General features: G+C 36.9%; 1 protein-coding gene across 2 annotated transcripts in view; it reads right to left on the minus strand.

The window, feature by feature from the left end:
- Positions 1–24,583, minus strand: part of LOC114253403 (uncharacterized) — a 171,324-nt gene that overhangs the window by 99,922 nt on the left and 46,819 nt on the right. Inside the window, exons 9-11 of one of the 2 annotated variants that reach the window (XM_028188275.2) lie at positions 12,462–12,593; positions 11,728–12,210; positions 4,804–4,963 (exon numbers count right to left, since the gene is read on the minus strand). In XM_028188275.2, the coding sequence (XP_028044076.2) occupies positions 4,804–4,963; positions 11,728–12,210; positions 12,462–12,593 (775 nt within the window). The remainder of the gene's footprint in view (positions 1–4,803; positions 4,964–11,727; positions 12,211–12,461; positions 12,594–24,583) is intronic. The other variant, XM_028188283.2, reaches the window with a different exon arrangement.

Genomic DNA, 24,583 nt, shown 5'->3' on the forward strand with positions numbered 1-24,583 from the left:
TGGACTCCATGCACCAGTTGCGGGGGTGTTAATGATGAGAATGTTTGTGGGGGTGAGACATAATAATGTTAATTTTAAATGCCCAGCGAAGCGGTTGGGTACAGCTAGTGTCTAATAAATACGTTATGATAAGATTCATTTATTTAATTTGTCGATTTGGATAAACATACACTGAATTCCTGCGTTTAGTAGGTATAATTAGCAGAAAATTTCGAACTTCAACTGGTGATATTATACGACGTGTTAAGTTTGCAAAACTTCGTGTTCTTTTATTAAAATCAATTTAAAAACCTGTCTCAATAGGTCAAGACGAGTCGCTATTGCTACTGAACAACGCAAAGTAATTATCGAGTGTCATATCTTTCATTGTATTTCTTCACAACGCATTAAGTTAGAGTATGCTGCTCTTAAAATCACAGATTCGCGTATGGAAAAACTGACCAAATTTATTTGTATTTAGATTTAGATTTTTTTCCTCACTAAGCACCTGTCATTTTTGTAAACACTTTGACATTGGCAAAATCAATGCCAAAAGCGTTGGAGCCAAATTCTTTATAAAAAAAAAAAGTTAGAGTATGCATAATCAAAAGAACGTTCTAGCGTCAAGCTATAAATTTCTCATGTGTTGTAGATGTCGAAAAATCTAGAAGAAAACAAGCACGCCTTAATTATCTGATCTCGTATACTAAGAGGTTAGAGTCACAAACAAAACATCACATTTTAAGCTGATTGATTCTGAAAATACCAATGAAGAGGATGTGAACAAACAAAATTTTGGGATACACCCACAAAAATGCAATGTTGAAGATTTTATAACGCTTTTCTTATCTTCCCATAACTAAATGTAGGTAGCTTAAGGAAGTATTTTAAAAATGCGCGGACGGGTGGGTGAGCTCACGGGGCTAGTCATAGCAAAGGCAGTTCTCTGCTGATTCCACCTGCAGATCGAAATCGCGACCCACTGAGAAGATCCGACGAGAAGCTCAGTGGGTTAATGACGATCCGAATGTTCGGATGTCAGAAGTGTTGTTTGGATTTTGTAAATATGCTAAATACATCTTGAAAATGCTCTTATCTTTTTATAAGTTAACTAGTAGTGTAGAGAGTCCAACACTCATATAAATATATCCATTTAGTACATGTATTTTCTACATGGACACCAAGTTTCAAGTCAATCGGATGCATGGTTCAGTAGTTATAACGGAACATCCATAAAAACCACTGTAGATTTATATATTAGTATAGATATATATTATAAGCTACAGCTAAAATCTTGTTGTTTTTCTAAAATTATTATAAATTTTGTCTATTTTCTTTCGGCATTTTAACATTTTGTGATATTTAAAACACGTATTTTATTTAAAAACATTTATACGGGGATTGACATCAGAAATTAAAATACTTGACAAATTAAACGTTAAAATTTCGCCGATATTATTAAACGCGCTACGCTAAATTATGTCGTACGATAATATCTACTCTATAATATTTACTCTGCACTACCTTTGGTTGACTGGTAGAGAATGCCTTAGGCATTAAGTCCGCCAATGTAAATTTTACATGAAGTGTAATAAATAAATAAATAAATATCGAACGTTTCAGAATAACGTTTCTAGTTAATAGCGCATACCAAAGGGAATAAGGTGTCAGTGAGGTTATTAGACATCAACATTCTATCTTTGTTGAGTTTCGTAATAAGCATATGTATACGTATTAACGGTACGTTTTACCTCAATTGCTTTTCAATGATTGCTGCTAAGAAGATTCATTAAATTAAAATTATCTTTCCATGCATTAATAATGTGTTTTGGACAGAGAAAACTATTTGTTTATATTATACGGATTTATGTTCTGAAGTAGGTACTGTTCTAATCAACTTTATTCATTTATTTCAACTTCATGTTGTCATAGCAAACTTTTTTAATTAAAGTCTCTAGACCTGAAATAGTTGCCTACAATTTTATTAGTATTTAAATTGCAGTAAGTGAGTTTACGATACATCTGGTTTATCATACGACAGTCATCACAATCGCCCTCCATAGCCTCCAGCCCTGATACATAAATCGATTTGTTATTGCCCTTGTAGACAGAAGAGCATACGACCGGATGGTGAGTGGCTACTGTTATGGATGTCAGCAATGCCAGAGACAGAGGCGAGCCCTTGCCTACGTTAAGTACTCACCACAAGTCTCGTTAAGGTCTCGTTATGTGGGACGGTTATTCCTGCAAATCGGACCGCATGAATACTTTTTTAACTGGAACTACTTTTTTTAATTATTAAAAAAAAAAATGGTGGTAGGACCTCTTATGAGTCCGCACGGGTAGGTACCACCACCCTGCCTATTTCTGCCGTGAAGCAGTAATGCGTTTCGGTTTGAAGGGCGGGGCAGCCGTTGTAACTATACTTGAGACCTTAGAACTTATATCTCAAGGTGGGTGGCGCATTTACGTCGTAGATGTCGATGGGCTCCAGTAACCACTTAACACCAGGTGGGCTGTGACCTCGTCCAGCCATCTAAGCAACAAAAAAAAACTTCGCGACATAACAGGCCAAATCGTGGTACCTACCAAAGTAGACTTAGAATACACCTGAAAACCAGTGATTACGCGAATTTCACCTTAAAGATAAAAATCAAAGTGAAGTTTACAGTGTGTTCACTACAAGCACCGGTCACCGACCTCGTCGAACCCGTCGCTTGCGACGAAGGGCTCGACGAGCGAATTAACCCACAGACACAGCCCACTAAGTTTCTCGCCGGATCTTCTCAGTGGGTCGCGTTTCTGACCCGGTGGTAGATTCTGCGAAGTACTGCTCTTGCTAGGGTCAGTGTTAGCAACTCTCCGGTTTGAGCCCCGTGAGCTCACCTACACACGCTAGGGTAAGCTGAAATAGCCTCTCAAGGCTATCAGCATAGGTAAGCAAAAAACAGTGTGTTTAGGGCGAGAATTTGTATGGAGTTAGTACGTTTACCTACGTTTGGCGCTAGGGGCGCTGTTCCAACTGCAAAAAAATGTGAGCTAACTTTTACGCTTTCGAGAACGTTAAAAAACTCGCACTATAAGCACACAGGTACCTATTATTTTTAATATACACCATTTAACAAAAGGCCGAATGTATTGTCAGTATAACAATGGCACTATTTGTTTACAGTCTGGAAACCCGCCGTCGCGTATCCTGTGTTACCATTTTTGAACTACAAACACGAAAAATAGAAAGAAAGGTCCGCTTTTTTGTGACACGAAAACAAAAATCTCTGCAGTCTGGTCGCATTGAGCCCGAATAAATGTAATTTTTTAATTGTGTGTTGTGTGTGTGTGTGTGTGTGTGTGTCAGTGTGTGTGTGTCAGTGTGTGTGTGTGTGTGTGTGTGTGTGCGTGCGCGTGTGTGTGTGTGTATGTGTGTGTGTATTTGTATGTATATATATTGTTTTGTATCTTGTAATATGTATATATTATTATATGTAATGTTTACTGTATGCCCTAGGTTTGTGTTCCTAATTCTTCTTTCCTTTTGCGGGCCTACTGGAAGAGATTTCTACATGAAATAAGTAGTGGCCTTGTACTCTGTATCCTTATTGTCGTGTTTTTTCTAACAGCTGTGTGTACAAAAGATATTAAATAAATAAATAAATAATAAGTGTTTACAAACCCTATTATTTAACTTTTTAACATTATACATATGTTATTTCTCTATTGAAAAAAAAAACAAATAAAGGTCACACAGGCCTACCAGATATTAAGTAGTTATCAAACATCAAAACACGAACGTTCGCTGTATTCACCCTTAGACATGAGATCGAAGCCTCAAAGTATTATCTGCCAATCCCACAACGAATTACCTGTAAATGTATGGCCATCCCTATCCTAAGCATTGCTACAAAATTGATAATTACTCGCGAAATTGGAACCCCCATATAGTCGTATCAATCGATACAAGCACAGCCAAGTATTTTAAACCTTAGACCACGACAACTTCAGATCGGCAGACCTTTTTTACGACCTACCAACGATATAATAATAGTATTATAGTTTTATAGTGTAAGTTGATGTATAAAATAATATATGCTTATTGTGTTGCTTTTGTTTTTTTGTAATTTAAATTTGAAATTTTCTCTTCTCTGTTCACTTTCTACTTATATGTGATTTTGATTGTGGAAACATATTTGGTTATTGTTTTAGCCATATTTTTTAAAATATTATATGTTTGTATTGTACTGTTTGTTTCCCAAATAAATAAATAATGTGCTATATTCGAATTATGTAAACATTGCATTATGTTATTAGTGAAAAATTCTTACTTACCTGTAAAAGCCACATAAACCGGTCATGTTAGTTCAACAAAGTAACAGATACAAAGATTTTCAGAAGATCGAACGATAAAACCAGAACAAATATTTTACAACAGTCGTAAATCGATTTTAATCGCTATCGCAAACGGCAATGACTATTGATAGGGCATAGCAGATTCTCTGCAAAACGAACCCTCCACTTACTTAGGAGCCTGCGTTTCTAAATCATTTCTTATAGCCTTAGGAAGTTGCAACATACGGCTCAACTTACAATTGACAATGATAATGTTCAGTGTGCTTAGTGCGAGTTTCTTAACGTTCTCGATAGCGTAAAAGTTAACCTAATTTTGTATGAAGTTGGAACAGCGCCCCTAGCGGCAAACGTACGAAAACGGTCTCATTCCATACAAATATGAGCTAACTTTTACGCTATCGAGAACGTTAAAAAACTCGCACTAAGCATACTGGTTGGAAAGGCGAAACGAATAATTCTATCCCGGGAAAGGGAACTTACCTGCAAACGGCACGTCACAAACATATTCTTCGACGCAGTTATCAGTATTTCCGCTTCGATCGGTAGCACCACTGGCGACGGACGCTGCTGAGGCTGCTCTAAGTAGATTAATTTCGGTTTCAGTCTGACTATCACGCAGCGTCGATCTTCTTTTATACTCCTGTTGGTGATAATTCAAATCTCAACAACTTGATGTCACAACTCAAACTGAGAGCTTAAGTCATCGTGGCCGAAAGGATAAGACGTCCGGTGCATTCGTGTTGAGCGATGCGCCGGTGTTCGAATCCCAGGCGGGTACCAATTTTTCTAATGACGTACTCATCAAATGTTCACGATTGACTTTCGCGGTGAAGGAATAACATCAACTAATTAAAATTAAACCCGCAACATTACAATTTGCGTAATTACTGGTGGTAGGACCTATTGTGAGTCCGCGCGGGTAGGTCTACCGCCCTGCCTTTTTCTGCCGTTGTAACTATACTTGAGACCTTATATCTCAAGGTGGGTGGCGCATTTACGTTGTAGGTGTCTGTGGGATCCAGTAACCATTTAATACCAGGTGGGCTGTGAGCTCGTCCACCCATCTATAGCAATAAAAAAATGATATTATTTAACATCATAATCGACACAAGCTCATATCACTCATTGCCAATTGTAAGCAGTTGAGCCGTACGGGTTTTAGCCGGTTCGACTCCAATGTTTAAGAAGAAGTGCATCGTAATCTTCCTGACCCAAAAGAAAAAACAAAAAGCCGATACCCAAAATGGAGAAATGATGATTAGAGAAGTTGGCAACAAAATAAAACGTATAAGTAACGTAATGTAAAAAATATGATGGCTTATTAACAAAAAGTATCGGACATTAAAATGAAGTCGTTGGACGTAGCTCACTTTATCATACACTTCTGAGAATTACATCTGATTCAATCCATTTTCATTGTTCATTGGAAGTATCTGGCAATACGAAATGAAAATGAGGTTGGTAAGAAAATGGTAACTATGAATGTGGAAGGATATAGAGGAAGGGGTAGACCTAAGAAGAAATGGATGGATTGCGTGAAAGACGATATGGGTAAGAGGGGAGTGAGCGAAGAAATGGTATATGATAGAAAAGTATGGAAGGAGAGAACATGTTGCGCCGACCCCAGGTAACTGGGAGAAGGGCAGGATAATGATGATGATGATGATTGAAAGTATCTGGCAGATTGACAAATCTATGGAAACCTAAGTACGGAAACCTTAGAAAAGTGGTGGCATTCTCCAATTTATTAAAACCAATATTACTTATACCTATATAAGCAAATTTAAGGTACCGAACATGTTCACGTCGGACCTTATTATCCTGATATTTTGTATTATCAAGATGTAGTAGGTTTTTTGTGTGTTTTATAATAGGATGTTTTTGTACTGTCTTTTTTGTACGCTTTGGTGTTCATTAAAATTCTATTTCGCATTCATAGTGGAGTTTACTGAAAGAAAACACATGAACTAGTTTAACTCGCCTCTGTACATATATTTCTGCGTTCCAATGAAATAAATATTGATGAGCTTTGATGCATAAAGTATAAATCTCTGGATGATTGGACTCAATCACATACCAACAACCAATCATGATTTTGCGGTAGGCACCGGCTTGGCTCTGCCCTTGGCATTGCTGAAGTCCATGGGCGACGGTAACCACTCACTATCAGGTGGGCCGTATGCTCGTCTGCCTACAAAGGTAATAAAAAAAAATATATTGTAGGGATTTCTCTATTGTTGTCTGCAGAGGCCCATCTAACGATGAGTGGTCACTGATGCCTATGGACATCAGCAAAGTCAAGAAAATAGCTGTGGCGCTGTTGCCAATTGGAGCTATTTTAACGAATCGTTTGAAGAAGAACATGTCACAGCGCTATAATGTGTGGTACACGGGACTTGACATGACTTGGTAGTGAATATGATCCACATGCCTCTTCGCGTGATTTTGAAGAAATGCCGGTACTTTTTTTCCTACCTAAGCTGATGGTCTTAAGAGACCATATTAGCGTCACCGGGCGATTAGGTGAGCTCACGGGGCTCAAGCCTGACGTTGTTGCTAACTCGAGCCCTAGCAAGAGCCGTGCTTCGCAGAATCCAATACCAGATCGGAAACGCGACCCACTGAAAAGATCCGGCGAGAAACTCAGTGGGCTCTGTCTGTGCCTGTAGGTTAATTTACTCGCCGAGCCCTTCGTCGCAAGTGTCGGATTCGATGAGAACGATGATCGGTGCTCGGGGTACCTAAAAGCACCGTTAGTGGATCGGGAGGATCCGTGACGTGTTTTGGGCAATACTGTCACTCAAAGGCATCAGTATTGTTGAATACAAAAACCGGATAGCCTACTGCTATTTATTTTACATACATCGAATATATAAACATTATTTATTGAATTACAACGTGCGCGAATGTTACTAATGAAAATATTTCTGGCATTGTACTACTCGTACAATCACGTTTCGTTTTGAAGCTGTTGTTGTTAGCGCAAAAAATAGTTATTTGTTGTTAAAAAAAGGTTTGTTTTTGTTTCGAGTGCTGATTTTGAGTCCCGAGCAAGCGAAGGATGCTATGATTGATTCACGAGCGTAGCAAGTGATTCAAAGTTAGAATCCTGAGCGTAGTGAGGGACTCAACAGCACGAGATGCAAAAAGCTTTGCTCTCGTGTAGCACACATAGCTTTTCACCTCAGCAGTGAAAACACATATTACTTAGGAGAAATAGAAATGATCAGGAATAGATTGAAATAACTATTAAAAAAAAATGTCATTTCTTTTTACAAATATCTTGAAATTTTAGGGTATTACGCGTTTCCGAACGTGTTTTCTTTGAGGTCGAATTCCAAAATCGAATTTCGAAGGGGTTTGTTTTTTTCACTCGCTTTTTTATATGCATGTGAAAGAGACAGGGCACAGTAAAATTCGAATGTTTCAAATTTATGGCTGAATGTGAATTCGTGGCACTGAAGATTAAAAAACTACTACTTTGACCCACGCTCGAATCAAAATCGCGTTTTGTTCACTGCTGTTTCGCAGCAAAAGCGGCAAGTTAAGCTGCAAGGTAAAAAATATACTTACCAACCGCCTCTAAATAACCAGCACGGAATATTGCGTTTTAGTTTTCATCAGGCGACAGAACGAACGGCTTACTACAATTATCAATAGTTTATCAGGCGCTTTTGTAATAAATAAAAATGTTTGACAATTCATAAAAAAAAAAATATAATATATAAAATATTGCCCTTGTAGGCAGACGAGCATACGGCCTACCTGATGCTGAGTAGTTACCTATCCTCATCGATGTCAGTAATACCTACCCAGGGGCAGGACCAACCCGCTGCTTACCGTTATATAACGTGCGTTATACCATTTTTATAGTTTTTTTATGGCTTAGATGGGTGGACCAGCTTACGGCCCACCTGGTGTTAAGTAGTTACTCGAGCCCATAGACATCTGCAAAGTAAATGCCGCCACCTACCTTGAAACAGAGTTGTAAGGTCTGTTGTACTTTTAATAATACAACGGCTGCCCCGCCCTTCAAACCGAAACGCATTACTACTTCACGGCAGCAATAGGCAGGGCGGTGGTACATATTCGTGAGGACACACAAAACGTCCTACCACCAGTAATTACACAAAGTATAATTTTGCGGGTTTGATTTTTATTACACGATGTTATTCCTTCACCGCGGAAGTCAATCGTGAACATTTGTTAAGTACATATTTCATTTAAAAAATTGATACCTGCCGGCGGGATTCGAACATCGATGCGTCGCTACATACGAATGCACCGGACAGGATAGGACATCCTTTAGGCCACGACGACTTAAGCTCGACTCGCACTTCAAAGCGAAGAGCATGATTGCTTTGCGGCAGAACTAGCCAGAGCCGCGGTACTTACCCGTGCGGACGCCCAATACGTTCTATTAGCAGTTTATCACAATTAATTGTTTTGTTTATTTTTTATTGATTATTTGTAATATTGTTGAGCTATCAATGAAGAAATTTTTAAAATCTCAGTTTTATATTCTATGACGTTTACTTTTGTGTTCAATAGAAGTAAATCTTAGAATTAGAATAGATCCTAGAAATAGATCTAATCCTTGAGATGTCTGTCGTTAAGGTCGAATTTCGATTGTTGTGTGATTGTAGATTATATTCGAAGTTTAGTAAAATAGATCGGCTACCAATCGATCGAGCTCGGTACTACATATCGACGGAAGGAAGCGGAATTGTCGTAATTTGAAAAACCCAACTTTACTCCAGAGCCTTATAATTAATTATGTATCACTACATAGGATAAAACGAAGTCGCTTTCTTTGTCTCTATGCTTAAATCTTTAAAACTACGCAACGGATTTTGATGCGGTTTTTTTTAATAGATAGAGCGATTGAAGAGGAAGGTTTATATGTTTAATGACACCCATTAAGTAGTGGAGAAATCAATAATAAATTACAGTTTCCGAAGCGAAGCGAGGGCGGGTCCCTAGTAATATAATATGGTACAAAATGATTAACCTCAAAATTCAAGTTACGACATTTCCGCTTTCATCCGTCGATGTATGCAAATACATTTTTCACTTCGAACTGACTCCGCATTATCGTGAAGTGCCTTGAATACAAAACTCGGTGCATTTTCTACAAAACTGGGTGAAGCAAATTAAAAATAAAAATAAATCATTATAAAGTAATTTATTGCGTTAACTAAATGATAAAGCTAATTTAAACAATACAACGAAACTTAAAAGTATGGATCTAAATAAATGAATGAATAAACATAAAAAAAAAACATAATAATAAATACTTCTAAATTAGTGGTGAGACCTAAGATTCGTCTATTTAATTCATTGTGATTATTATTATACTGTCATTAATATATACTGTATTTAAATGAAATTTGATAACGATTGTTTTCTCTTAAAAATATAAAATAGGTACAATAAAGTAATCATAAAAAAAAGTAGCAAAGCAAAATCATAATATTTTCATAGCTCCAAAATAGTGACAAAACTATTTTCTTTTTATATAAATTCGACAACACATTCAAATAAACTTGATTTAGAAAAAGAAAAAATAAATGGAATAAAATCTATCACAACCCATTAAATATCCAAAAGTCTATAAAAATTAAAATCAAATATGTTTAAATTATTTAAGGAAACATATAATTATAACATTTAAATTTGCAGATTAAAAACATACGCTAAATGCAAACGATACTGTCATGTCGGTAAAAATAATCACGTAACGATAAATAATTTATTTTTTCATGAAATCGTTTTCATTCAAATCGATTAAAACAAAATCGGTAACTGCAAATGCATAGCTTTGAACTTAATAGAGCCAACAAAAGTCTATAGTGTATTTTGGATTAAACTCAATAGGACCGAAGAAGGTCTGTGTAATTGTACTATAGAATTTATCTATAGACTTTTTACAGCCCTAGATGTTATCAGTGTGCCATTAATTTAAAAAAAACATAGCAAGACCTTAGCACTAAAGATTATAATTATTTTTAGTGGCCATACTGTATTGTATTATGTACTTTTTTGATTATATAAAAAATAACGTTTAATATATTAGTATTGTTTGAAAATTTTGGAAAAGAAAAATATTCGAAGTTTATTTAAGTGTTTTTTTAATTAAATAATAATTGCAGGCCTCTCGCATCGTCTCGTTGTTTGAAAGTTTGATAAACGATTTCGTTGTAAATAAATTCCAAATTTATTATCACTCAACAGATATTTCATCTAGAAGATCAATCTACTTCATTCAGCTAGTGAATAGGATAGAAGATCTGAAAACTATTTAAAAAGATTTGCGTTCAAATTGTTATTCATTTTTTACTTTCAATCGTGAATAAACATTTATTTCCATATTTCTGGCGAAATGTAGTTTCTTGAACAATAACAATTTCAACACAAAACAAAATCACTTAGCACCCTAACGAATATAAAATTCGAATCTAAAACGATGTATATATATAAATTCCTATTTACACAACTAAAATCTATTTCGTCTACTAAAAAATTAAAAGCACCATTATAAATACGAACAATATACACGAGTAATTCAAATGTTGTTAAGTTTTAAATGATTTTAAAACTATATCAACTCTTTGCGACTACGCCTTCAGACTTTTTTCTAATTCTTATCTCTTCTACAACCTCCATTATTAGCTGAAATGTTTCGAAAAAATAAAATAAAAATGAAACTCATAAATTTATGAATATAAAGGAAAACAATCATGCTCGTGCAAGTAGAAGTGATTAAATACATATTAGGGTTTAATTGTGTTATTTCGCATTCTGGACGTGAGTTGTTACGGCTATTAATCGTGTTATTAACATAAAATACGTGAAATCAACTCAAACAACAACTATTTGATTCAAACAGCGATTGAGATATAAAAAATCAATAAAACAAGTAACTCTGATAGAGATCGAAATAAAAATAATCGATATTTGATAAATCGAAGGATGTAAAGCTGGTTTGGTTGGACATTTCGCTTAAAACGCGACATTTATCTTTGTAATAAAAGTGCATCTTAGTTGGTATCAGCATCAACAGTCCGATGTGTTTAATTGAGCTTCAGTTAAGTTTACAACATTCAAATAGCTGAAGAAGTTCTTTGCTATGATATTTTTTCAAAATTTTGAGCTTTCCTGTAAAGTTGCAAAAATGTCACTTAAGCCTTTCAACCCTCGAAATAATGTGTGTACATTCAAAACAATTATTTATCGATCGCAGCTTGAACCAAATGTATGGCTGGGGTGTATAAATGAATAGAAACAATAATTATTTTTGTGTTTCAAAATATTACAAATATCACTATTTTACTATACGTACTACATTACAAAGCCAAGCTTATTATGATATGTTCTACAACATCAAAGTCAATCAGGACTGACCTGACTCAAAGGTCGAATTTTCTCGTGAATACTGTTCTCCGCCTGCCTTGCCGAAGGCGGAGGATGATCTGGAGTGGGCGGCTGTTCGTAGTGAGTCGGTGACGAAGGAACACCGACCTTCTGCCCGTCGCAATAACGCTCGCAGTCGCTCGGACTGTTCAGCGATTGTTCGTCGAGCAGACTCTCTAAGGAACTCCTCTCCTGGTTCGAGTATTTCCTCACTCGGCTCATCTCGCTTCTGTCGAACTCGTTAGGACCGAAGCTTCTCCTCAATTTCCTCCGTGGATTCTGCTCTTTTATGACGACATTTTCGTACATTGCCGTAATGGCGACGGGTTGGGGCCGCTGCTTCAAGCTAGGTCTAGGAGTCGGCACAGGAACCACTCGAAGCGAATTGTGGTTCTCCTCATATTCGGAATAAGAGAGCTTACTGTCGACGTAATGATCAACAGATCGACCGAGTCTCAGGTAATTTTTTCCACCCTGTAACAAACGAGAAAAAAATCAATAATTAATGGAACGATGCGTTTTCGATTTCGCTAGAAATAAACGATATTGTAATGCAGTACTTTGTCATGGCATGTTTGTTGCAAGACCTCAATTCTACTTAAAACCTGGACTAAACCTTTAAAGAAACACATAAAATAAGAACATAAAGATCTTTATGAGAACCAAAAAAAAAAGCGATAAATGATACATGATAGCTTATGATTCCAGCGTTACTCTTCCGGTACCTGTATATCGTCCAAATCATCCTGGCTCCTGGCATGCGGCCTGAGCTCATAGCTGTATCCAGATGAAGGGGAGTTAGCATGAGTGGGGGACACTGACAGGTTCCTCCGCGGAGGCTTCTTGGGAGGGGTGGGCTGTAAGATATATAGCTGTTAGGCCGATGTTAGGATGATGGTAAATTTAAGCTGAGGTGCATTTGAATTTGGAGTAAGCGATGTGTTTCCATAGCTGATCAGATCAGTAATTATCTAATGTTTTCTTATACATAAATATCTCAGATTGATTAAATCCACATTGCACTACTGTCCTGAATGTATATGGTGTCCATACCACTTTTAACAATTCACTATGAGCCTACTAAACCCTCTTACTGAGCTAAGAGTATTATTTTCGGTCCTGCCAAACTCACTATTCGTTCGTTAAATTATCAAAATAATTAAATTAGGAATACGACCCGCAAACTGTTTTCTATTACGGTCTCATCTCGTTGACAACGGAGGAGCGAGATAAGTGCCCACAATTGAGTAATAGAGAATTTGTAAGGCAACGGGATAAGTTTGAAGCCTGGTCCATGTTACGAAATAACAACGTGTAGCAACAGCGATTATGAGTGTAGCTCGATAGTCTTGTTTTTTATTTATTCCTTAGTCAATTAAGCTTGGGGTTTTGTGATTAACTAACGACCTTACTTTATATTTTAAGATAGTTTACTGATGATAGGACTTGGTTAGGTCTTTTGAGTCCGCACGGATAGATAAAAATGAGACCCGCAAAATTATACTTTGTGTAATTGCTGGTGGTAGGACGTCTTGTGTGTCCGCATGGGTAGGTACCACCGCCCCGCCTATTTTTGCAGTGCGGCAGTAATGCCTTTCGGTTTGAAAGGCGGGGCAGCCGTTGTACTTTTACAAGTGAGACCTTAGAACTCATGTCTCAAAGTGGCCGGCGGCATTTACGTTGTAGATGTCTATGGGCTCCGGTAACCACTCAACACCAGGTGGGCCGTGAGCTCGTCCAACCGTCTGAGCAATAAAAAAAATCAGAAGGTCATCATGTTTTTTAACATATACGATTATCTTTTACTAAACTGAATTACCAAAGACCCTCAACGGATAGCCTTTTCGTTAATACACCATCGTCATCGATGCAACCGTATCTAATCTATGAGAGAAAAATCGAAACTTGTGAATTGAACCATCTCTCGTGGCCCAAGTGGTCCAAGTAATTCAATATGAGCCTTGGATGAGGAGTAAATTGGCTGCAGCCGGTCACTGAATGGACAATTTTCTACGTTAAAGCGTTTCCTGAACGTTATAGCTTGCGAATACGGTTTTATTGTTATCTGCGCTTAACTATTTATTACCTTCACATTACAGTTCACCATAATTTTACAAAAACTAGTAGTCCCGCAGTAGTCGAAATTCGACTATAACTAATTGAAATTATAAGTTTAAACATTGATATTCTATTATCAGTTCTATTGTCAAAGACTATTATTATATTTCTATAATCACAGATTTCGGCAAGACTACACTATAGACAAATAATATTAAATATAAACAATATTAACCTATTCTCACTTTGACCACAGACCTCAAGAACAAAAGTTTGACAATAAATAAATAGGATGCATGCGTGTGTGCGTCAAATACGCGGTAGTGTGTGTAATGTTTTTATTTATTGATTTAATGTATTTTTAGGCATAATTTAAAAAATATATTAACATTCTGCACTCCTTCTCTATATTATCTACTAGCGACCCGCCCTCGCTTCGCTTCGGAAACATAAAAACACACATGAAACCAACAAAAAAATAAAAAATATATATAAAAAAAGTAGCCTATGTTCATCAGGGACAATGTCGGCTTCTAATGGAAAAAGATTTTTTCAAATCGGTCCAGTAGTTTCGGAGCCTATTCGAAACAAACAAACAAACAAATCTTTCCTCTTTATAATATTGGTATAGATAAGTGTGGGAAATTTCATACTCCTCCGTCCACGCAATTTTCGTAAAAAGGGGTACAAAGTTTTTGTTTCACGTATTAATATATATATATATATATCCATCGTATAGTTTATAAAAATTACAGATATTTCGGATTTAAATAAAAAATACAATTACGTATTGAATATTAGTAAAGGAAATATACAGATTTTGCAGATCACCGAACATACATATGTCTAACTGAAGCTTCCATAATTATAGATGGATTTATTTTAACACGTAATGTTGTAACGCATATCGTTTCATCGCTCGCGTGTTTCGTTCGCTAATGCGCCCCAGTTCTTAGCGGAGAATGCTGGCCTATATCTCGTGTTTACAAATCGTCTAATTGCTGTATGTTCGACTGCTTGTTTATTATTAAAACTGCAGATGTTTAATTTTTGGTATTATTTTTATTATTTAACATAGATTTTTTTAAAGTTTAGACTGCACATGTCGAGTTTCCCTTTTAGTTTTCTGATTCAGGAACTTCAAGATAATTATTTTTAAAAGAAAAAAAGTGTTGCTACCTGGAGCTGGGAAATATATCTTTTTTTTTTAATACGATTAGCGTTAGTTACGACGGAGCATCACCACCGGATTGCACTAGTGATGAGTAATTTTGAATTGTTTAATTATTCTTTAGATATCTATCTAATATATAAAAATGAATTGCTGTTCGTTAGTCTCGCTAAAACTCGAGAACGGCTGGACCGATTTGGCTAATAATTTTGGTCTTGAATTATTTGTGGAAGTCCAGAGAAGGTTTAAAAGGTAGATAAATATGAAAATGATCGGAATTAAATAAAAATAACAATTTTGTTTTCCCTTTTATGTGTCCCCCGTCGGACGGATTACTTTTGTTTGTTTTAAGTTTATTTTATACAAAAGCTTAGATCTTTTATTTATCGATTGAGGCACTACGAAGTCTGCCGGATCAGCTAGTTGTTAATAAAAATACGCATTCTTATGTAGAATTGTAATATTTGTCGTAAAGTAACAGATAAGAGATCTTCCGTTGGAAACGCCAACTCGTTTACGCAATATTACTAAAATACAACGTGGTGTATCGTGCGAACTTATTTCCCGTATACAATTCATTCGAATTCACGATTATAACGCAATTGTGGAAATCGCATTTGCAATAATTAGTGTGTTACTTTTTTTGTACGGAAATAAAAAAATTTTTTTTTTTCAAATTACGAGTTGCTTTTTTTTTATTATCGCATCAATGTTTCGATTTTGGTCGTTTGCAAATCAGTTAGTTATAAATAAATAAAGTTTAATACCGTTGATCGAAATTCACATCATATTTATTTAGATTATCATAATAATCGGCAGCCTAAGATTTAGTTTCATTTTATGTATTACGTTCTCTTTTTTGTTATGTTTTATTAACATTTGAGAATAGAAAAACTGACAATTTTAATTTGTTTTATTGATGTCACTAAAACTCCTTAATAGCTAGTAAACAACAACAGAAATGATTGGCAGATTGACGAACAGAAGAGAAAGTTGTACTTAGCTATCTTTGATTACTCATGTAAGTATGGATATTTTTTTTTTAATGCTTAGATGTTTGGACGAGCTCACAGCCCACCTGGTGTTAAGTGGTTACTGGAGCCCATAGACATCTACAACGGAAATGCGCCACACACCTTGAGATATAGTTCTAAGGTCTCAGTATTGTCACAACGGCTGCCCCACCCTTCAAACCGAAACGCATTACTGCTTCACGGCAGAAATAGGCGGGGCGGTGGTACCTACCCGTGCGGACTCACAAGAGGTCCTACCACCAGCAATTACGCAAATTATAATTTTGCGGGTTTGATTTTTATTACACAATGTTATTCCTTCACCGTGGAAGTCAATCGTGAACATTTGTTAAGTACGTATTTCATTAGAAAAATTGGTACCCGCCTGCGGGATTCGAACACCGGTGCATCGCTCGATACGAATGCAACGGACGTCTTATCCTTTAGGCCACGACGACTTCTAATTATTTTCTTTGAGCAATATGTAATAGTACGCTATATTAGTTGTAACACCAATTTCAATCACTCAATCATAAATTTACCAAAAGGAACTGTTCAAGAGACGTAATAATCCTTACAAAGCATTCTCGCTCATAAAAAATTTAATTACCCATAAACAAATTACAAAGACATGAAATTTCCCCGAAGACAAAATACATCAAAGGGCCCGAGTTTAAATCGGACACAGAGAGCGAACAGGTCAAGACGACGTATGTTAAAGAGGCGCCATGCTTGCGTTAATTTGTTAGGGAGACGAGGATATGTTAGCCGTGACCGATTGGGAGTGTTTGATTTGATAAAGTGTATACGGAATACATTAGGCGGGATATCACTTTGAATAGCGTATGTGCCTGCGGCCTTATTGAGTGACTTGGTGTAGATTGAGTTTTAAATAAACACTACAAAGACGCAGGTAAATTAGCACGTCATTAGTATTGGGAAAAGTAATATATAGTTTTTTGTTCAATTTCCATTACAATACTACTTCTATAAATTACTATACTATTTTTATTAATTTCTATTTTCTTCTACCTTTTTTTTTTTTTATTGCCCTTGTCGGTAGTCGAGCATACGACCCACCTGATGGTGAGTGGTTACCGTTGCCCATGGACTTCAGCAATGCCAGGGGCAGAGCCAAGCCGCTGCCTACCGCTTAATACTCTCCACAAGCCTCGTTTGAAGAAGGACATGTCATAGCGCTCGGGAAACACCGTGGAGGGGAGCTCATTCCATAGCCGGATGGTACGTGGCAAAAAAGATCTCTGGAAACGCACTGTGGATGACCGCAGTGGCTCCAGGTAGTACGGATGAACTCTACTCCGATGGCGGGCGGTGCGATGGTAAAAACGAGATGCCGGTATCATCTCGAACAATTCCTCAGAGCACTCCCCATGGAACATACGGTATAAAATACAGAGAGAACCGAAGTCCCTCCGCAGACCCAGAGGTTCCAAACGATCCTTGTGAGTCCTTCCAAACCTCTTGTGAGTCCGCATGGGTAGGTACCACCACCCTGTCTATTTCTGCCGTGAAGCAATAATCCGTTTCGGTTTGAAGGGTGGGGCAGCCGTTGTAACTATACTGAGACCTTAGAACTTAAATCTCAAGATAGGTAGCGCATTTACGTTGTAGATGTCAATGGGCTCCAATTACCACTTAACACCAGGTGGACTGTGAGCTTTTCCACACATAATCATTCTCCTGCCCTTCTCCCAGTCACCTAGGGTCGATGCAACATGTTCTCTCCTTCCATACTCCTCTATCATATACCATCTCTTCGCTCACTCCTTTCCTATACATATCGTCTCTCACGCAATCCATCCATTTCTTCTTAGGTCTACCTCTTCCTCTATAACCTTCGACATCGTCCACATATTAAAAAAAAACTTTATATAAGTCGTATATTGAAACCTGATGTTGCTAGTATAACAACTATAAATTCTAATAGTACGGAACAAATCTATAATAAAAAAACACAAATAATGTTCTCAAGAAATCGGTTTTGCGTAGAAAATCGTAATTCCAAAATTCATAACTATATTTTCAAGATAGTTTTTCTATCGTTTAATTTCATACGATAAACTAAACAAACATCATATAGAATCACTGTTCTATTTCTCAAGGCATTTCAATTTCTTAATATCTATCTTTACGAATACATACTACATACAATTTGATGGCCGAGTTACCTATTTAGCAGCGAGTTTAAAACCATATGTTTACAAACACATAGTTATCAATTAGTTCTAAGGCACATCTCACATCTGGGCAAAGCACATGGAGTTGTGTCGTAAGCATCAACAAATATACTAGGATATATATAAATAGATTCTATTGTATCGGATAAAAACAGCCGATGACTGAGAAAAACCCTTATTTCGTAACGTTATGGGATGTTCTTTGAACAAATAAACGAATTGTCAAGGTGATAGATGGGATGTTTTACTCGGCATCTTATCCGATGGAAGTTGTTTTTTAAACTACATTGTTCCATAGAGAAATCGTGCGTTCATTGGTAAAACTTTATAACATTGTATATTAGAATAGTTTAATAACCTCATGGCCTGATGTTAGTAGTTATTGTAGCCCATTGACGTAATGCCATCTACCCTGAGAAATGAAGTCGAGCAATAGCAACTAGCTATTGCTAGGCTTTATTAAGCCAAACAAAACTTATAAAATAGGAGAAAACAGTCACTGTTAATCGAACCAAAAATAACAATTACTTAGATGGTAGATCAAATATTAGGATCTTCAAGGATATTGTTTTTTTAAATATTCAAGTACCTTTTGCAACATCTCGACTAAAAGAAGCTAGAATATCAAACTACAAGAAACGCGAGAAGTTGGAATAGCCCGTTAGACTACCAGCGAATAGGAAGAAAAAAAACACGCAATAAGAAAACAAAACAAAATTCCGTCGTAGTGAGCGAAGCGTGTTTTCAACTAGCTGAAATACACGATTGGTCCCGTTGGATACGTGCCAAACATCCGTCACTCGCTTATTTCTGTGGAAGCATACAAAAGTGTCAATGATGAAAACATTCGCGACGGCGAAAATAACTTTTGGTTCAAACGTTCGGATTTTGGCTGTGACCCTGACATTAGTCATATCGATTGGACAAGCCTGGAGCTGTGTTAAAATTTAAGTTTTCAAATTCTTCATACACTCGCTTAACATCATATTATCTTTTGTCTAAGCGTTTCTCTTCTACTCATTTAACTTCGAGCATCAAACTCCCGAACCTTTGCAATTTTAAACCACATCAACCATCTAATTCTTAATTTATCGAATGCAACTTCCCTTTGCTCAAATCACGCCACTCGACTATTAGAAATTTGTTTAAAGGAAAATTGCGCTAAATCCTCATATTGACGGTTCCCGGACGCTAGTTCGCATTAGTATACATATATCGAAATGTGTGGAAAAAAGGAAATTGCTTAATACTACACAAATTAATAAATCATACTGGATTTTTTTTATCATTATTTTTAATTAAAAGGTTTACACTTTAATAGTAAGATATTCCTGAAGCCTTGGATAAGAACAAGAACGAATCGATAATGGCATCAACTTCTATATAGTTTACAGGCACTATAAATGGTACCACTGGATATTAGGTACTGTTGGTAGGACCTCTTGTGAGTCCGCACGGGTAGGTACCACCGCCCTGTCTATTTCAGCCGTGAAGGGTGGGGCAGCCGTTGTAACTATACTGAGACCTTAGAACTTATATCTCACGGTGGGTGGCGCATTTGCGTTGATAGATGTCTATCGTAGATGTCTATGGGCTCCAGTAACCACTTAACACCAGGTGGGCTGTGAGCTCGTCCACCAATCTAAGCTGTAAAAAAATGTTGAGGAGGGCATTTGACTGTTCAATGCAGAGTGAATGAAGGCATTCAAAATTATATCCATACCATAATTAACATTTGGGCATTCATCTGCTGACTTCTAACTTAAACAAATGTTTGATTTGAACGATTCTTATCGCCGCTTTTATATCTCAGGTGGATTAAGTACCTGCATAATTAGGTCATCATAAAACTGAACATTTCTCAACCAGAAAGGGTGACTGTTTATTCCTTTTTAAAATTAATTAGCACTAAATAGATTCCTTTTCTTTGTTTTTCTTGGTTTAAAATTCAGAAATCTAAGTCGCCGTACTCTAAAGGATAAGTCATCTGGTATCAAGCGATGTGACTGCGTCGGTGATTAAACTCCGCAGTCAGATAGATACCAATTTTTTCTAAAGAAAAATGTACCCAGCATGTGTTCACGAATAACTTTCACGATGAAGGACGGTGGAAAGGTGTTATAAAAATCAAACCTATAAATGATCCTATAATATCAATTTACGATGTTCCTGGTTGCAGAGCGCATTTTATAGCTAGTCTGGTTAAATACCAACATGCTGCTTATTTCTGCCGCGAAGACGTGCTTGGTTAAAAGATAAGACAGCCCTTATAAAAACATACTTATACAATAATAATTCAGGATTTCATCTTTTATCTCTTGGTTAGTTAACATGTTAATTTTTTCGTATAAAATACGTATATTTCCAGAGGAATTTTTCAACACTGAATATGATACCCTCGTTACTAGTTCTAAAAATAAACAGTATGATGTCTGAGAATGGTATTTTTCAAATCAATCTTAATCAATGTGACAATCGTGACATCAATCATTTTCAACCATTGACCAAGTTAATTTGATATGAGATCATGATTTATACATATATAGGTACTCGTATGTATTAATTTTATTTCTAATTTTACTGGTGATAAAATGTGTTATTATATTATAAGACCGCGTCACCGGGATCACATCAAACGAATATTCTTTGATAATTGATGTGAGGAAGGATAAAAGACGATGCAATATTATTGACTGCTTCAAAGTTGACGTTGCATTCGCTTTTTGGTAGCCGTAATAACCACTTAGCAATATTTGAAGCGTCAGCTTATCGACCAAATAAAGAACCATAAAAAATATATCAGAAATTTCATATAACCAATCTCAAAGTTCACGTACCATCTGCCATTACGTTTTTGTACGACGCATTATTTGCGTCTGACACGTGATCCAAGAAAAATTTAAATAGGTTAACGCAGACCTTGACACCAATATCTTTTAAACAATAGAACATTACTGCTGCTTTAGCTATTAGGTGTACACAAATTATTTTTAACTTGTTATCGTCGGCTTGTATACGGAATGCTAAATATTGAGAGAAATGTATTGACTTTACAAATAACATTAATATTTTGAATGGAACAAATCATAAAACATAATACAAAATCAATCTGCTATTCAAGGATAGACTATCTATATACCTAGTCTTGCCATAAATACTGTTACAAAGGAAAACAAAAAAAAATCTATTGCAAATAATATTTATTACTTTTGTAGTGTGTTAGTTTAATACATAAATATAAAACAATTTAAAATATATAAAACTTATTCGAAGTGGTCTCCATTGGCTGCAATACAGTCCTTTAAACGTTGAGGCCAGTTATCAATAGAAGCACGCACTCTTTCCATGGGAAAATTTTTCACTGCCAATCGTACGGATTGTTTTAGGGACTCCAAATTATCATGGCGTTTAGAGAAAGCCCGTACTCTCTAAAACTAACCATAAATCATAATCCAGCGGATTAAGATCGGGACTAGACGATGGCCAGTCTTCAGCTCTGATGAAGTCTGAAACGTTCGTTTCCAACCAAGACTGCGTAGACCGAGCTTTATGACCTGGCGCCGAGTCTTGCTGGAAGGACCATTCTTGATTATTGAAGATACCTTTTTCACAAAAGTATGGCTCAGTCACTCCTTCATAGCTAATAGCCCACCAAACCATCACTGAAGTCGGATAGTGCCCACGTTGCACTCTGTCGACTAATTGGGAAGCTTCCTTAGAGCTTTGAGCATAAATACGGTCATTTTGTTTGTTAAAATGTTGTTCAATTGTAAAAATTTTCTCATCCGCAAACAAAATTTTTCTATAGCCTCCCTTTGCGTACCGCTTCAGTAGTTGTTTTGATTTTACCACCCTATTCTCTTTTAAATAATCAATTAAGAAATGACCAGTACGTCTCTTATAGGCTGCAAGTCCTAGGTCATCTTTTAAAATACGCGACATGGTTCTAGGTGTTATCTTCATCTCCCGAGATAAAATCTTTTGCTTTCGGACAGGATGTCTTCGAATTCTTCCCCTTACTGCTTTGACCACCTTTTTCGTACGAACACTACGTGGACGGCCAGATCTTTTTCTGTCACAAACAGAGGAGGTCTCATTGCACCTATTAATAGCTCGGTACACAAACATTTTACTAATACCAAGCGTATGGACAGTTTTAAAAATTGCATTTGGCTCCATACCTACTTTGTGTAAGGCAATCACAGCGATTCGGTTCTCTTTACCACCCCACTCCATTTTAATATCGCAAAATATTGTACAATGTATTGGCGCCAAAATGAGAAAACTCAATGAGCAATCATATAAAAATGACCGATTCCAAATTCAAATGTAATATTTTGTTTATTTTTAATTGTAACAGTATTAATGGCCAGACTAAATAGATATCCCGTTCTTTATTGTCATTATATAGTGCTTCAGGTGCACAAGAATCATTTGGAAACGAACTACGAACAATAGTTTTCTATCAGTATCTTAAATGATACATGGGGTATCCCATCAATTAAGGTACACAGACAAGAACAATAGATTATTGACAAACACGCACTTCATCTTATGTTTAGAAGGAAAATACCGTTCGCGTAAAGCTGAAATACTCCTTCAGGCTACCGGCAAAAGGGTAGGGAGAGAAAGAAACAATAAACCAATAATTTAATTTAAAATTACGTATTCAATCTTGAATCCATAACGAGGTTATGTTTTACCTACTGCCACGTCCGTCGAATACACGCCTAGTAGATGTTCCAACCTCTACTATACTTTAAATAGTTTATTTATTTATTTCCAAACATTGATTATACATAAGGACCAATCTGGAGTCCCTCATATGCAAGTGATCATAAATCTTGTGTACCATTAAACCAATAACTATTTTATAACCTCTCTGTTATTTTTTTTTTCTACCTAATCTGATAGCCTCTCAAGGCTGTAATATGAATGTCAGCGTAACCAGGCGAGTAGGTGAGCTCACGGGGCTTAAGCCGAGAGTGTTGCTAACACTAACCCTAGCAAGAGGAGTGCTTCGCAAAATCTACCACCGGATCGGAAACGCGACTCACTGAGAAGATCCGGCGAGAAACTCAGTGGGCTGTGTCTATGGGTTAATTTACTCGCCGAGCCCTTCATCGCAAGCGACGGGTTCGGCGAGGACGGTGACCGGTTACCCATTAGGCGTAGGGTGAACAACACAACAATTGGTTCTATAACGTTCTGATACTTTTATTATTGGTGGTAGGACCTCTCGTGAGTCCGCACGGGTAGGTACCACCACTCTGCCTATTTCAGCCGTGAAGCAATAATGCGTTTCGGTTTGAAGGGTGGGGCAGCCGTTGAAACTGTACTGAGACCTTAGAGCTCATATCTGAAGGTGGGTGGCGGCATTTGCGTTATAGATGTCTATGGGCTCCGGTAACCACTTAACATCGGATGGTCTGTGAGCTCATCCACCCATCTATGCAATAAATAAATTAATACGACAGTTGGCACGAAGGCATTACAGCTGTGTATATTTTCACGTGTCTATTTTACATTCCACGGCAACGGTGGCCATGACCGGATGCAATTGAGAGGACACCGACACATATTTTGTTATTGTCACCAATAATAATACCCCCAAATGATATCAGTTTTCAATTCAAACGAGTGAAAAGCCGAGGTATTTCGTTGTTGCCAATAATTTGGTTATAAATAAAACGAGGCTACGTAACAAAAAAAACAACAAAATGAATTGTTTTTCACGGATTCTATTTTCAACAACATTAACTACATTTTCCCACAACTGTTCTACTTATTTCGAGTTTCAGTTAAACTTTTTGAAACACGCAGGTAGTTCTTGAGAGGCGACAAAGATGGCGCATTTCGATTTTTAAAATATAGTTAAAAAAAAAAAACTTACACTGTATGTACACAGAGCAAAGTCATCCAACACACAAGAAACACACTACACAAAAACTATAGCACAAACTAAACACTAAACTTTCACTGTATTTTATTATTGAACACGATTATTGTCGCGGTAAGTCGACGAAGAGCGCGAACGCCTCCGCCGAACACATGCGCGCCGAACCGACTGACCGCCCGAATTCTTTACGTTTTAACTCTCAGCACACTTCAACGTAGGGCTGGCACGACACATTGTTGTCTACTTCAAGGGGTTTTTATCACACGACCCAAACATGATACTGATACGGACTGTAACTATACTTGAGACCTTAGAACTTGTATCTCAAGGTGGGGAGCGCATTAACGTTGTGGATGTCTATGGGCTCCAGTAACCACTTAACACCAGGTGCGCTGTGAGCTCGTTCACCCGACTAAGCAATAAATTTAAAAAAAAACTGCCTGTAATGAGGGTAGACAGATTTGTTTGGACCTAACATCTAAACCGCAGTCTTCGGTCTGCCCGTGAT

The sequence above is a fragment of the Bombyx mandarina genome, chromosome A1 (genome assembly GCF_030267445.1).
Source record: "Bombyx mandarina strain Sakado chromosome A1, ASM3026744v2".
NCBI lineage: Eukaryota > Metazoa > Arthropoda > Insecta > Lepidoptera > Bombycidae > Bombyx > Bombyx mandarina.